The sequence below is a fragment of the Podarcis filfolensis genome (genome assembly GCF_964270895.1).
Source record: "Podarcis filfolensis genome assembly, chromosome: 1".
In the NCBI taxonomy this organism is placed as follows: domain Eukaryota; kingdom Metazoa; phylum Chordata; class Lepidosauria; order Squamata; family Lacertidae; genus Podarcis; species Podarcis filfolensis.
The window spans coordinates 134,813,144-134,828,934 of NC_139604.1; the positions used below are offsets into that span (position 1 = coordinate 134,813,144).

At 46.1% G+C, this 15,791-nt stretch overlaps 2 protein-coding genes across 2 annotated transcripts in view; one reads left to right on the forward strand and one right to left on the reverse strand.

Moving 5' to 3' along the window:
- FANCM (FA complementation group M) overlaps positions 1-15,791 on the reverse strand; it is a 52,273-nt gene that overhangs the window by 29,308 nt on the left and 7,174 nt on the right. The window contains exon 5 of the mRNA XM_083609286.1: positions 232-360. Within this exon, the coding sequence (XP_083465412.1) occupies positions 232-360 (129 nt within the window). The remainder of the gene's footprint in view (positions 1-231; positions 361-15,791) is intronic.
- On the forward strand, positions 8,460-15,615 carry LOC310765170 (heme-binding protein 1-like). The gene is made up of 5 exons (XM_083619874.1): positions 8,460-8,726; positions 11,316-11,407; positions 12,088-12,229; positions 12,424-12,607; positions 13,866-15,615. The coding sequence occupies exons 1-5, from the start codon at positions 8,477-8,479 to the stop codon at positions 14,035-14,037; spliced, it is 840 nt and encodes a 279-aa protein (XP_083476000.1). The 5' UTR covers positions 8,460-8,476; the 3' UTR covers positions 14,038-15,615.

The following is a 15,791-nucleotide window of genomic DNA, read 5'->3' on the forward strand; positions in this document are numbered from 1 at the left end:
TTCTTTTAGGTCAGCCACTTGCTTTCAGTCCAACAATGTGGGGATGCTGCTGACCTGTCTGGGAAAGGTGGTTGCCTAATTTATGAGAAAATGCACAGGAAGCCCTTCGAACACTCAAGATGTGCATTAAACAGAAAGAGACTCATGTGCTCAGATAGATGCTGCTTCACTGCTTTTACCTTGAACCAAACATTCTCTGATAAGAATATCATACTGCAGAGTAATATTTACCACAGTGCGTGAAGGGTTTTTCCTAAACTGCTCCCGTGCTAGAATGAGCTGATACTTAGTAAGTGCAGGAATTTCACGTTTAGACAAAACCTGGAGCCTAATCAGTCGGCCGGCAAATGTTTCCAGGACCTAAAAGTAAAACAAAGGACAGAAAGGAAATTGGATGCGTGTCACAATCACAGCCACACTGGGACCCGTACAGAAGAGGAAAGCCACCCTATTTCTGCCCCATTTAAATAAAACTTGATTCATTCCTCAGAAATATATTGCTGCGTATTTATGTAAAAAGCTTACATAAATGGCATACATTAGATGAAACGTAAGACTGTAAGACATTTTCTTTGGGAGGCAATTATTATTCCAGTTAAATAAGGTTATTGATGCAATCACACTGTGATGGCTTAGGAAGAAACTCTGATTCTAAGGTGTTATGCTGAGGTGACCCTTTTAATTTTCTCGTGTTCAATCTCTTGACCTGGTTTTACGTAAAAGATATTGATATGGCCAGAATTCACCCTGCGTGTAACACTGTCTGCTCAAGTCATCTTTCACAAAACAAGCTAAAACGGATTATTAAAACAAACAGCAGGATCCAGTCACCTGGAGCTTCAGACTGGAACTAATGAGTTCAACAAACATAACCTACTTAGAAACAACACAGTGGCCATCTTCACTCCGCTATCTTTGGCAATCTCCTCATTATTTTTACAGAAAGAATAAATGATGTAAGGAGGGAGCTGCAGCCCAAGATAGGAAGAGAGGTAGTAAGGGGACACCTAGCCACTTTAAATGAATTCAAATCTCCAGGGCCTGATGAACTGCATCCTAGGGTACCAAAGGAGCTTGTGGATGTAATCTCAGAGCCTCTGTCTTATGATCTTTGAGAATTCTTGGAGAACAGGGGAAGTCCCTACAGACTGGAGATGGGAACATGCTGTCCCTATCTTCAAAAGGGGGCGAAAGGAAGACCCAGGTACCGTAACTACCGACCGGTGAGCTTGACACTGACACCAGGGAAGGTTCTAGAAAAGATAATTCAACGGTTGGTCTGTGAGCATTTAGAAAAGGATACTGTGATTACTAAGACCCAGCATGGGTTTCTCAAAAATATATCGTGCCAGACCAATTGATTTCTTATTTCTTTTTTAAAATGGAATTACAAACTTGGTGAATCAGGGAAATGCTGTACACACAGTGTATCTTGATTTGAGTAAGGCTTTTGACAAAGTCCCCCATGATATTCTCGTGAGGAAGCTGGTAAAATGTGGGTTGAACGAGGTGGATTTAGGTGGATTTGTAGCTGGTTGACTGACCAAACCCACAGAGGACTCATTAATGGCTCCTCCTCATCCTGGGAAAAAGTGACAAGTGGGGTGTCGCAGGGTTCTCTGTCCTGGGCTTGTTGTTGTTCAACGTCTTTATAAATGACTTGGATGAAGGAATTGAGAGGATGCTCATCAAATTTGCAGGTGACACCAAACTGGGAAGGGTAGCTAATGCTGCAGAAGACAGACCCAGAATCCAAAATGGCCTTAACTGGGCGCAAGCCAACAAAATGAATTTCAATAGGGACAAATGTCAGGTTCTGCACTAAGGCAGGAAGATCCAGATGCACGAATATAGGACGGGGGACACTTGGCTTACTAGCAGTACGTGTGAAAAGGATATAGGGGTCTTGGTGGACCACAAGCTGAACATGAGTCAACAGTGTGATGCAGCAGCAATAGGAAAAAGCTAATGCTATTCTAGGCTGCATCAACAGAAGTCTAGTGTCCAGATGAAGGCAAGTCATAGTCCCGCTCTATTCTGTCTTGGTCAGACCACACCTGGAGTCCTGTGTCCAATTCTGGGCGTCACAATTTAAGGAGGATGTTGACAAGCTGGAAGGTGTGCAGAGGAGGGTGACCAAGATGATCAAGGGTCTGGAAACTAAGCCTTACAAGGAGCGCTTGAAGGAGCTGGGTATGTTTAGCCTGGAAGAGGCGAGACTGAGAGGAGATACGATAGACATCTTCAAATGTTCTGGGTTACAACTTGCATCAGGCCCCCAGAGTACCATAAAATCAGTCTAAGGACAGGATTCTGCCTGCATTTTACAAACCTTTTTTATGGAATGGAGGCAGGGAAATGGACACAGCATGGTGCCCAGCACCACCTTCTTCACATAACTGCACATGATTGATACAGGAGACTCGTGATTAAAAATGGGCTTTGTGCAGGACTTATTCAAGGCCAAGTACCCTGTACTATTGAATTACTATTCTAAAAACAGCTATTCAGGTACAGTGGTACCTGTTACGAAAAAGGAGCAATGCTGCTGAGTGCTCCAGATGGCTGGAAAGCCAAACAGGATGTTGATGTTTTGGGACTGTACCGTGGGAAGAAGGGACAGTCTATTATGTGCTCTGAGCACCGGATGTTAGCTCAGAGTGTCACATGACCCTGTACTGGAAGTACATGGGTGGAGTTATTCTCTCTCTGCAGCTGGGTATCAGAGAGTGCAGACATGTTGTTCTCTGCACTGAGGAAAGACAGAAATAAAGGCATGTAAATACATTTCTGTCTGTCTCTTTCCCCTCCCTGGGGATGGCAGGGAGAGAGGGAGGAGGAGTGGCTGTGTTCTTCTCACGTTTGAAGAAGGATCGGCCGATAAAGACCTCGCCTTGTCTTGCCGGGAGTCGCTGACGGGGGAGGCCAACAAGGAATCAAGCCGGGCACCTGGAGAGTGGCCAAATTCCTCTGAAGATATGGCTTGATATCAACATATGGTAGCAGACGCTGCTGGTTATCTGATCCATGGGAATCAGCATGAGAGGTGAGAGGTTGATGGATCGTGTGCCATCCTCTGCACCAAGGAAAGAAGATAACGTCTGCAATTGCAGCCAGAAGCTGAACAGACGGCTGGCCCCAAGAGGGGGTGTTTTCCAAGCAACGGAGCCCCAAAAAGGTATGCTGAATATCGGGCTAAAAGTGTGAATGCAGATTGATTTATTCTCTGGTTCACGAGAGAGCTGCGTTTGGAAAAACAGCTCTGAAAGAAAGGCTTGCATACCAGAAATTCTTGTGGCGAGATAAGGATGAAAAGTATGCACAGTTGCTAAGCAACGACAGTCAGGGCAGTGGAAAACTACTGACACCTGGGGCTGGCTCAGTCAGAGCCGGGAAAGCGAAAGTTGTTTTGACTTTGAGACAGCTTGGAGAATTGCCTGCCTGAGAGAGAGGCAGAAAGACAGCTCAAAAAGGAGCTTTTGGGATTTTAACTAGCTCGAGGGTGTAGAGCTGAGACTTGGATTCAAAATGGATCCCAAGAAGGGGGGAGCCTTGCCTTACCCGCCTCTCCTGACTAATGACAATTATTCATCTTGGTCTGTAAAGATGAAGGCCCTGCTGCAGAATCAGAGGATTTTTGGGGTGATTGAGAACCCCATCCCTCAAGCACCAACCAGAGGTTGGGAATCACAGAATGTGAAGGCCAGGACGGCTATAATTCTGTGTGTCTCGGATGATCAACTTGTGCATATTCAGGATTTGGAATATGCGCGTGAGATTTGGGAAACGCTGCGTAGAACACACCAGAGAGATGCTGGCTCTTCAGCGTTGTTGTATTTTGAGAAGCTGACCAATCTGAGGCTTGCGCCTGATGGAGATGTTCAAGCGCACCTGACGGAAATGAAATATCTGCGCCAACAGATGGTGGAACGCAATTTCCGTCTGCAGGAGGAAGTGTTTTGCTTCATGATGATTAACAGCTTAAATCGGACTTACAAAACCGTTGCCAGTCAGCTGGGTTCCCTCCCCGCGAACGATTTCACCGCGGAAAGGGTGTGTGCCGTTGTTTTGAATGAACACGACAGGCTTGCTGCACTGGAGGTGAAGGACAGGGGGAGGGAAGAACGGAGTTCTAATTCCCCCACTGATGTTGCTACTGGAGAGGATGCTGTAGCTTTGAACGTTGTCCGATGCTACAATTGCGGACAGACTGGGCATCTTCAGCGGAACTGCAAGAAGCCACGCCAGCCGAAAGGAGCGAAGGGCCGCTCAGCAAAGCCTGAGGCAGCAGGCAAAGGTCATACCAAGTCTTCGGTGAAACCTGCAAAGGCCCTGATGGCGAAAGGAACCACGCCAGATGTTGGACACTCTTTTGTAATCGATACGGGCTGTAATTTTCATATGTCCCCACACAAGGCGCTCTTTTCAACGTTTAAGAAGCAAAGCTTCGCTGTGGAACAAGCCAACGGTCAGAAGCTGGAGGCGACCGGGGTTGGATCTGTGTATCTTAAGAGTCTGAACTTGACAATAAACAATGTTTACTTGGTTCCTGAACTGAAGTTCAATCTGCTGAGTGTTTCGCAGATTGCAAAGAAAGGACTGAGACTGTCCTATGATGATAAGAGCTGCGAGATCTTCAAAGATGGAGAGTTATATCTTTCTGCCAGACAGAAAGGTGGACTGTATTTGTTGGACTTTGAGCAAAGTGATTACATGGAATGTAATTCTGAGTCTAACATGATTTCTCTTGCAGGTGTGACCAAAACGAGCGCCAAGAAGGTGGCCAGGGTCGACAGAGCGTTTCAGCGGGTGTATGCTGATGTGATTGGTCCTCTAGAACCATCTAGAGGCAATGCAAGATTTTATCTTGTGTGTGTGGATCATTTCTCTAACTTTGTCTGGGTTTATGTGTTAGAGAAACCACAGGAAGCCTTGGAAAGGTTTCAGGAGTTTTGTGACAAAGTTAAAGACATGCATGATGCTAACATTGATTGTCTTTTGACAGATGAGAAGCAGATTTTTCTTTTACAGGATTTCCAGAGGTTCCTGCAGAAGAAGGGGATCAGACACAAGATTGCTGTTTCAGCGGAAGCGTGGAACAGGGGTGTTTGTGAACGGGTGAACAAAGAATTGCAAAAGGGGATGAATGCGCAATTGCTTAGTTCACATCTGCCACATGAGTACTGGGCCGAGTCTCTAATGTCGTATTGTTATACGAAAGTGAGAAAGGTTTCAAAAGAGTTGGGAAGTTCTCCTTTTGAGAAACTGTTCCAGAGAAAACCTTCTGTTGCCCATTTCAAGGTTTTTGGGTCTCATGTGAGGACAGAAGCTCCAGGTGGAGTAAAGAATGCCAGAGGCATTTTTGTGGGATATGAAAAGGGTCTCTACAGAGTAATTTTGTCTGAATCTGGTCAGGTGATTCTCACAAAATTTCTAGAGAGTGCTCCTGAAAAGGAGAGAGTGATAGCACACACATTTCCCACAGAGGACGATTCAGATGATGATGATGATTTCACACAGTACAGTGGTACTGAGAGTGATGACACTGATAGCTCGGAGAGCTCAGTTGTCACAGTCATTGAGAGGAAATCTCACACAATGGATAGACCTTCACAGGTGAAGGATGAGCCACTGTTTGCTGTTGGAACTGGTTCTCCTAAGAGTCCTGAGACAGAACCAGTGAGCAGAGAGGACCAGCACCTCATACGCAGGTCTGAGAGAGTCACAAAGGGTGAACCACCCAAAAGGTACTCAGAAGAGTATGCTAATTTAGCTGTTGCATGTGTTGCTGTTGTACACAACCGAGGACAGGTTGGAGCTGTGTCAAAGTCAGAGACAAAGACACAACAGAGAGTTGCTAGCCAAGGTAATGCAGATGCACTCATTCCTTGGAAGCCAGACAACCAGAGAGGTACACTGGGGAAACCAGTGGCGGGTAGTTCCAAGGGTGGAACTGAAACAACAGGGGAGTGTTATGTGTATAACAACTGTTTGTTTTCTTCTCTGGATCACGCTTTGCTTGCCGCAACATGCATTGATTCTTTTGGGGGAGGTTGTTACGAAAAAGGAGCAATGCTGCTGAGTGCTCCAGATGGCTGGAAAGCCAAACAGGATGTTGATGTTTTGGGACTGTACCGTGGGAAGAAGGGACAGTCTATTATGTGCTCTGAGCACCGGATGTTAGCTCAGAGTGTCACATGACCCTGTACTGGAAGTACATGGGTGGAGTTATTCTCTCTCTGCAGCTGGGTATCAGAGAGTGCAGACATGTTGTTCTCTGCACTGAGGAAAGACAGAAATAAAGGCATGTAAATACATTTCTGTCTGTCTCTTTCCCCTCCCTGGGGATGGCAGGGAGAGAGGGAGGAGGAGTGGCTGTGTTCTTCTCACGTTTGAAGAAGGATCGGCCGATAAAGACCTCGCCTTGTCTTGCCGGGAGTCGCTGACGGGGGAGGCCAACAAGGAATCAAGCCGGGCACCTGGAGAGTGCCAAATGCCTCTGAATGACAAGGCTTGATATCAACAAGTTCTCGGGTTAAGAACTTAATTCGTTCTGGAGGTCCGTTCTTAACCTGAAACTTTTCTTAACCTGAGGTACCACTTTAGCTAATGGGTCCTCCCGCTGCCGCTGCACCACTGGTGCACGATTTCTGTTCCCATCCTAAGGTAAAGTTCTTAACCCAAGGTACTATTTCTGGGCTAGTGGAGTCTGTAACCTGAAGCGTCTGTAACCCGAAGTACCACTGTACCAGCTATGAATATATTTTTTTCATTTACAACCAACCAGTTGATGATTTTTGACTGAAAAGGTTGAGCATGCAGAACTGGGAGAATTATGAGTATGACTCCAATTTGCAGTCACGGTAACAGATGAATGATGGTGCCCTCAGGCTAAAGGATGCCCTTTCTTCCATGGCAGCCACACAAGGAAAAACAGGGCAAGTCAACACTGGTTACATCCTTTTCCACCTTCGAACTGTGCAGCATCCTCCTTTTCTTCCTCCCTGGAAGCTGAGGCTGAGAAGAAGTCCAGTTGCACAGCGCAGATAACTGAGTCAGCTCCCTGTGTGATCAAGTTCAGCTTGGCAGCCTCCAAATGCCAGCAGCCTCCTCCACTACATTGATGAGTCAAGATGGCAGGATGCCATGTTAATTTCAGAGCAGCACACACATGTTGACACATTGCAAAACAGACTGAGGATCTACTTGTCAGTCTGATATGGCAACATGGACTATTTTTGTTTCTGCTCCCTCCAACTTGCCTGGCTTTCTCTTTCCAGAGTTTGTGCAGAGGAGAACAAAAAGGGAAGAGCTGCTAAGTACCACTTTCCTATAAAGCATTCCACTCAGAAACCCAATATTCTGTTCAGGAACCCCACATAGGTGAATCGCCCTGAGACCTCCGGGTATAGGGTGGCATATAAATTCTAACAACAACAATAACATTAGAAAGAGGCATCTCTGCTTTGGAGGGAAATGAAGGAACTGTCAAATCCACTTCGCTAGAAAAATGCATATCTTGGCTGAGTGGGGATGTGAACCCTAATCTCCTAGCCTAACCACTCTCATCACTACACCACTCTGCCTCAAATTATTTGCATTTAAAGGGCAACTTTGCGAAGGACCATCACCAACCCCCGTCTTTAATCCTGGATAGGGTGCGTGGACAGGGACAGGGCGAGAGGCTCCCGCCAGTCAGTCCATTTCCTCCTGTGACCCCACAAACAAAGGGAGGTTTTCAAAAATAACAGAGGAGCTTCCTTCTGTCAAAGGAATGTCCTCTACCTCACCTAGGGAGAAGCAAAGCAAAGCAGAAAGCAAGGTAGCCAACAGAAAATGGGGAACAAGTACTCTGAGCACACACACACCTGCTTCCTTTCATTGCCTTTATTATTTGTTTATATTTATTTCATTTATATCTGGCTTTTTCCTCCAAAGAGCTCAAGGTGCCATACTTGGGTCTGCTGACGGAAGCCCAGGGGAAGGGCAGAGCCCTGGGCAGCTGACCCTGCTGCCTCTGCCTCCCTTTCACGGGACAAGCAAGAACAAAGGCTCACAGTCCGAGCCCCGATCTGCCCAGAAGCAGCCGACTGAAATGCACATTGGAAGGGGGTGCTTTATTTATTGCGTTTTCCTCGGAGGCGGTGCACGCACTTCTTCCCCTTCTCCATTTCACCATCACAAGGGCCCTGCGAGGTAGGCTGGGGGTGGGGTGGGGGGCTTGCTGGGAGCCCCTTGGTACCGGGGAAGGGAGTGCCAGTCACCTGGTTCCCTGGGCAGCGGGGCTGCGGTGGGGGGCACAGGCTGGCGCCCTAGCCGGGCACCTGCAGGCTCCTCCCGGGTCCGACGTGCCTGGAGGGCGTCGCCGCGGCTGCCCGGGCCCCCTCCCCTCCGCTGGGCAGGGCAGCTTAAGAAAGCAAGCGCCGCCCCGGGCGCGGGCACTTGCCAGCGCCGCCTCCGCGCGATCCAGCCGGCCATGGAGAGCGAAGCGCGCACTTGCCACCTGAGCGGCGGCGGCGACCCGGCGCCCCCGGGCGCCATCACGCTGGAGGAGCTGGAGAGCGGCGGGGCGGCCGGCGGGGACGAGGCGGCGGGGGCGGCCGGCTGCCCGGACTCGGCGTACGGCAGCAGCCTGGAGGACAACGCCGGCGACGAGCAGGAGCAGGAGCGCCTGCTGAGCTACTGGCAGAGCGTGGGCCGCGGGCACCGCGTGGACGTGCCCCGGGGTAAGCCAGGGGGAGCCGGCCGCGCTCCGGGACGGGCAGCGCGCTCTCGCCTTGGCGCAAAAGGCGCGGACTTCACTCGCGCCCCAGCCCGGCTAAGCCTCTCGCCGGCGGTTTAAGGGGCTTTCGGTCTTACAAGGATTAGCTTGGGAAGGGGGGCGGGGGGGCTGCTGGCCGGCAAGCGCCTGCTCCGGGCTTCCGAAGGCGCTCGCCACTCGAGGGACAGGGAGCGCTTGCAAGGAACGGGCTCCGTGGAGCAGGAGCGTTAGGAAGGGATCCCTTCCCTGGCAGGCCGCCGTCTTCGCCAGCTGTTTCCCATTCACGATCAGGGGGAAGTTAGGGCTGCTTTCAGCTTTGGTAGAGGGAATCTAAGCAAGGGGATGGAGCCGGTGCCCTGCGGAAAGGAGGCAGAGCTTTCGTTTGTTTTTTAGTTTAGAGAAAAGGCAAGTGAGAGGCGATATGAGAGAAGCCTGCAAAACTAGGCATGGCAAGAGTGGACAGAGAGGAAAGTTTTTCTCCCCCTCCCCGTACAATATAATTCATGGGCATCCAATGAGGCTGAATGTTGGAAGGTTCAGTTCCGATAAAAGAGCACACAGTGCAGAGTTACAGCGTGGAACTCCCTCCCATAGGACACAGGGAGGATTAGACAAATTCATGGAAGAGGAGAGGGCTACCCTGGCTACTAGCCACAATGAGGCAGCAGCAGTTCTGAATGTCAGCTGGTGGAGGCCACAGGAGGGGAGAGTGATGCTCATGTGCTCAAATCCAGCTTGTGGGTTCCCCACAGGCCTCTGTTTGTCCACTGTGAGATGCTGGACTAGATGGTCCAACCGCCTAATTCAGCAGGCTCTTCTTACGATTACAACAGGATGGGCACCTGCTTCCACAAAGCAGAGCATGGATACCATACTTTCTACCAAAAACCTTTTGCCACCTGCTCGTTTATGTTTGTCACTCAGCGTGTTTCCAAGCCATGAAATTAATTCCTCCCACCACGGAGTTTCCAGAGAGTTCATTCGATGGAAGGGCGAGGAGAGACGGTGTGCCAAAGTGGTTTTGTGTAGGACTGTGCACTGGCCAGTGTTGCCCTGCAAGTCTGCAGTAGGAATTGCCTTGCTGAGTAAGAGAACCACCCAGTTTAGCCCAGTAATCTGCCTACAACGGGTGATGTCCTGCCCAGCTCTGTAGGAGGAACACCTCATACTAGTTGCCCAAGCTAATATGATCTACTGTGGCTGGCAGCAGCTAGCATGGTCTTAGGGTAAAGAAAGGTCTTTCACATCACCTTCCACCTGATCCTTTCAGATGCCATGGGGATTGAACTTTCTGCACACAAAAGAGATGCTCTACGCCCCTCCCCAGAGATGATCATTGCCCCCAGCACCTGCAAATGTGATCTTTGGTGCTCCTGAAATTGGATGCTCCATCCTTGGCTATTACGATTAATATCCACTGACAGATACATCTCCCACTAATTGTTTAATCCTTTTTGAAAACCATCTAAGTACACACACCCCGGCTGACACTTAATGCTATTATTGGTTTGACATCACAGAACTACAGTGAAGGCTGAAGCTGGCCAAAGGTTTCAAAAATGCTCTGCAAGGAAACCCAGCATGGTGCATTAGTAGTTTTGAGGGGAGTCTGGGGTGGCGGAAGCGCATCAAATTATGGCAATGGAGCAGGATACTCTGTCCATCACAACTTAAGACCACAGAAAGTAGTGGTGAAGAGAAACTAGAACTATTATCTACAGGGAAATAGCAGACAAATGCTCTAGCACATAATGGCAAAATCCTGCTTACCACACTGCAAGGGGACATAAGCATCAAAGCTACTTTGGGGTGGGAGGTGTTTACTACCTTCCACAAGGCAAAGACTGTCCAGCCACTTGGCCTCAAGAGATGAATATATTCTATCATAACATACCTATGACATAAGTGTCGTCCTACAATGAAAGGTTTAATGGATGATCAGTAGCACTCTGATGGGGGGGGTGTCAGAGAAGTCTCCCTCCAAGCCATGCCCAATTATTAAAACACCAATGAAAGGTCATACGGTGACAACAAACTGCTTCAGTGATGGTTGTAACATAGCCCACTCTTAAGCATTTGATGGCACAGCAAAAATCAGAACCAAACATGGGACCAACCACTGCTTCTCCCCAATGGAGATAGAGAAGTGGTTTGAAGTTGGTTTGGTTAGCAACACAATTGGTTATAGTAATTAAAGGTTAGTTAATGGAGCAATCTTACAACTAGGGTCCTGTGCAGAGATGTCATCCACACCAGTCTGTAATGTCTATGTCTTGTACACATTTGCTGTGCTAATGCATTACATTGAACTAAAAGTCACATAGACCAGTCAAAATAAGTTATGCAAATATTGCAATTAATTTTACTTTGGCATCAAAACAAAATTAGTTGGTTGTTCTTAAGTCCAATAAATATCAGTGTATCTTGGAAACAAGCCTTTTCCAAACTGTGTTCTATTTCTTACTACCTGTGTTCTAGTCTCACCCACATAAGAATTTTCATATGTGAATCAGGCATATTTACTTCTATAAACAATTTAATCACATTTTTACAGATATGGCAGAGCCAATCCAACAGCTGACCAGAAATAACCATCCTCAGGAGAGAGAAAGTGTTCCATTTGTTGTGATAGCCCGTAAAGAACAGGTATCATCTCTTCATTAAAATACACCTTCATGCATTATAGCAAGAGCGGGCAGAGAAACAGGCATGGCTTCTACTTTTGTATATCTAACAAGCAGTCAGATTTTAGTGAATGGAAAGTGGTCTTAAAACTAGTTTTTAAAAGCTCTCTTTGTTCCTTCCCAATTTTAATTGTGCTCTAAAAGGAAAAAAAATGTTCCCTACCTAACATGTTCTAACCCTACTGCAGAGGTCTAAAAATGTATTTTGTCAATGGATGCACAAGTGGCCTCAAAGGCATGAAGTAATGGTCAGCTAATGCTAATATTCCCCCCTGCCGCTTCCTCATGGAGAAAGGTAGCCTAGCCTTAGCTGTAACCCCTGGGTTGGATGAGTTCTCCTCAGCCTAGCTGCATTCTGAAAGACCAAGAGGGCAGGTAGACTGTGTATATATGAACAAATTCTGTGTTATGAATTACCCTATCCAGCCATCACAAATATTGATTATTTCTGAATGAATTCACCCCTTTCAGAGCCATACTCACAGTCTACAACAGTGGTGGATGTCAAATACTGGTAGAAGTAAAAGCTTTCCTGAAGGCCCACCACCCGTGTGCCTTAGTCTTCCTTTTAACTCTTTAACTTGCCTTAGGGTGGTGGTATGTGGGTAATAAATTATAACAGCAACTTTTGAAACTTTACAGCTTGGGAATCTTCTTTATGAAAAACGCCACTATGAAAAGGCGAAATGGGCTTGCGTCAAAGTGCAAGAAAAGCAGTATGAACAGAGCATATGCCTAGGATTCATGAAGATTATGAGATACATTTGTCAGCAGAATTCATCAGGTAAATAATTGTTAGACACACATTTTGTTCTGACTGCACCACATTAGTTATAAATGCGCCATTTGATCCTGCAAGAATTCCCAAATGCAAAATTCCCCAAGGCTGCAAAATTTGATTCCGCATGTGTGATTTAACTTCACAACTAGCTGACGGGTAATGTCAGGAAATTACTAATGACGATATGCTTTTCTCAGGCCTATACTTGGGAATGACTGTTCCCATTGCAACCATAGTTCGCACCAGTGAGAGCACTCCAGGCATCACAAGATTTGTGACTGTAGCATATTACCTCCCCAGTGGGCTGCAAGAACAGCCACCTGCACCCAATGATCCGGATGTTGTCATTGAAGAGTGGCCTCCAACCATTATTTATGCCAGGTAAGAATCAAAAGTTGCCTATCTAAGTGCCAGGGTTGATTAGCTGAAAATCTCACCATCATGACACATTCTTTTCCATGGATTCATTCCAAACACTGAACAATTCAAAACCTAAATCCTCTCATCCAAATACACCGGTACTCAGCATTTCATGTTTACTTTGTGCTATTTAACCTTGACTGTGAGTCCTGCAACAGCTGCTCCCTGCCTTGCTGGCGTTTTCCCACCTGGCCTGATGCCAAACCAAGGCTTTGCATGTTGTCTGAACTGGTGCACATGGTGAAACTCTCCTCACTAACCATGAGCTGTAACCATGGTTTTTTCATGCACCTGGAAAGGAGCAAAGCCCCTTTGACCTCACCCTCTGAGAACCCTCACACTCCCAGTAAGCCTAGTTTGGCTTAGTGTGACAAACCAGGCAAATGTGTGATTATAGATAGCTATTTAATTTTAATTAAGCAAGGAGCAGTCTGAGACAAAATCAAGCAAGTGTTAAGACCTTGTCAGGTATCTTGGCTCCAGCTACACAGTGCCTTCTGGATATTTCTTTAAGTTGATGAAAAAGCAGGATATGTTTGTTTAAGCACATTTGTATCCTGGTATTAGGCTTCTAAAGCAGCTTAACTATAACTACCAACACACACACCAACTAAAATCTCGGTCTTGAAATCACTGGATTGTATCCAACTCACTCAACTAATTCTTTCTCCCTCTTCTTCCCTGCAGCCCCTTGCTACCCCCCCCCAGCCCCACTCAAAAGCCTCTCCAGAGGGTCAAAGGTGGTTGCCCAGACCCTTTGGAGGAGCTTTTTATGGGGGGCAGGAGGGGAAGGGGAAGATTGGTTATGCGAGCTGCCTTCTACTCACCCTAAATGTATTTAAAATTCTGTTTTCATTACTGAAATGTTTGCTATTCTGGGTTCCCATGGGAGCAAGGACACCAGACTACAAGTGCAGAATATCTGTATCCAATAGTTGTGTGGAAACAAACACAAAAATCAACAAGCACTGAGAATGATACATGGCATGCAGAATTCAGCCTCTAACAATCTCAACACTCTCCCCAGCCCACTTTTTATATGTGTGTGTGCGTGCACACACACACATATATAATATAAACAGAGAAATGGGTAGTTTCTAGCGTTTGTAACTTCAGGGATCTTGTTGATGTCTTTCAATCTACACTTTCAATCTACAATCAAGGGGTTGCTGTAAGTCTAAAACGAATAAAATATTATTTTAAAATGGCTTGTTCACAGGGCCTTCAGAGGAGTCACCAACGAAACGTCCATTGCAAGAGAAATTAATATGCTGGCCGAACTTCTGGAGAGTCCTGAGCTGTGTTTGCAAGATACCTTCATAGTTGCAGGATACACAAATCCAGCTGCTACAAATCGACAGAACGAAATATGGTTTCTTGAAAGACCATAGCTGGCTATTTTTGAGCTACAAGACAGCCAAGTTCCATTGACGGATCACCCATGAAACACGCAGGTGAACTCTAGTCAGCTAGCTGGAATGATCAAGAATGATATGTAGCCATTAACTTTATAAAGCCTATTTCCTAAGAAAACACGAATATCACATTCCACCAGCATAGCCTGACAGACAAACCAGCTTCCTTCCTCAGCTATTAAGAAGGCAAACTTGGAGTGTCTGTTGCCAGTTTTGAAGGGTTTTTCCTAGCTGTTGCTTCAGTTATGTATAGTCACTAAGATTTCAAGCACTTTCACCAAAATTAAGACACAGGAGATATTCTGTATTAAGAGAAATAAAGTGTTCTGTTCCCTTGGCATCCCTCCCAACTCTACACTTCTGTGATTCTTCCCAGTATTTATTCTGACATGCAAGAGTGCTTCACTAACTCAATGGAAGTTGAAGTTGTAGGTAAAACTGCACAATTTCTGAACATTTTATCTGATGCTACACAATCGCCATTCATTTGAGAGAGGCTACAGAGGTAGATCCACCAAAATGAACTGCATTGTCTGTGAGCAAATAATACCCTAGCAGATGCTAACAGTAATTATTCCTCATTATTACACAAGTTTATTTTTATAAATACAATGCTATTGACTATTTTCTTCTGAATATCTACTATAGGTGAACAGAAATTGCTACCTCCTTTATCAACAGAAATAGTGTTTTATTGTACAGTGGTACCTCTGGATGCAAACGGGATCCGTTCCGGAGGCCCGTTCGCAACCTGAAAAGAACGCAACCCGTGTCTGTGTGGGTCACGATTCGGCGCTTCTGCGCATAACGTCATTTTGCACATCTGCACACGCGCGAGCAGCGAAACCCGGAAGTAACCCTTTCTGGTACTTCCAGGCCGCTGTGGGACGCAACCTGAAAACGCGCAACCTGAAGCAAACGTAACATGAGGTATGACTGTATACATTGTTGATATCTTGGCTGTGAGTCCTGGAAGACTTGTTCCCTGCCCTGCAGGCCTTTTCCCACCTGCCCTGGTAGGGCGAGGCCCGGACTGACTCCAGCTGCAAAAGCTGAGGCTGCTGAACAGAGTCCAGAGGGTTTTGTTGGAGGTGGGGTGTTGCTGTTAATTTTTTGTATCTTTATTTTGGTTCATACAGTTTGTGCGGCAATTGTTCAGTTTGGTTGTGTACTTTTTGATGTTTTGTTTATGACTACTGTTGTTTTGTTTGTAGCTATGTATTTTTTATATGTTGTAAGCCACCTTCAGCACAGTTTAAACTTTGCTGGCCCACAAGCAAATAAAACGATTGACTGGTATTTAATTTGAAGGATTATCAAAAGGAAATTTCACATTCTGAGAATACCATGTTTTTACTCATTTTGAAATTATCCACTTAGCCAGCTAGGATACAAAATGAAATCTTTCGTAAGTCGTATTAAAAAAAAAACAAATTCAAGTCTAGAAATAATAAAGCTGGAATCCTAATTGCTAATTTACCTGTGAAAGATATACGTCATATATTGTTTACTGTTGGAAGTTGCCATGAATAAAAACTTTATTGCTCTGTGTTATCCCAAGTTTATTATTTATTTCATAAATTTACACACTATTTGATTGCAACCTAAAAGCAATTTTGATATATTAGTTAAGTCACCGGCATCTTTTTCTAAAAAAAGTTAGCAAAGCGTCCAGGGGAACTTTTGTTGCTCTCAGTTTCCCCACTTGTATTGGATACTGTGATTTATCC

Coding starts and splice junctions, on each gene's coding strand:
- LOC310765170 (XM_083619874.1), top strand. CDS start 8,477: ATGGAGAGCGAAGCGCGCACTTGCCACCTGAGCGGCGGCGGCGACCCG. Junction 8,727..11,315: donor CCGCGTGGACGTGCCCCGGG/GTAAGCCAGGGG, acceptor ACATTTTTACAG/ATATGGCAGAGCCAATCCAA. Junction 12,230..12,423: donor TTGTCAGCAGAATTCATCAG/GTAAATAATTGT, acceptor TGCTTTTCTCAG/GCCTATACTTGGGAATGACT.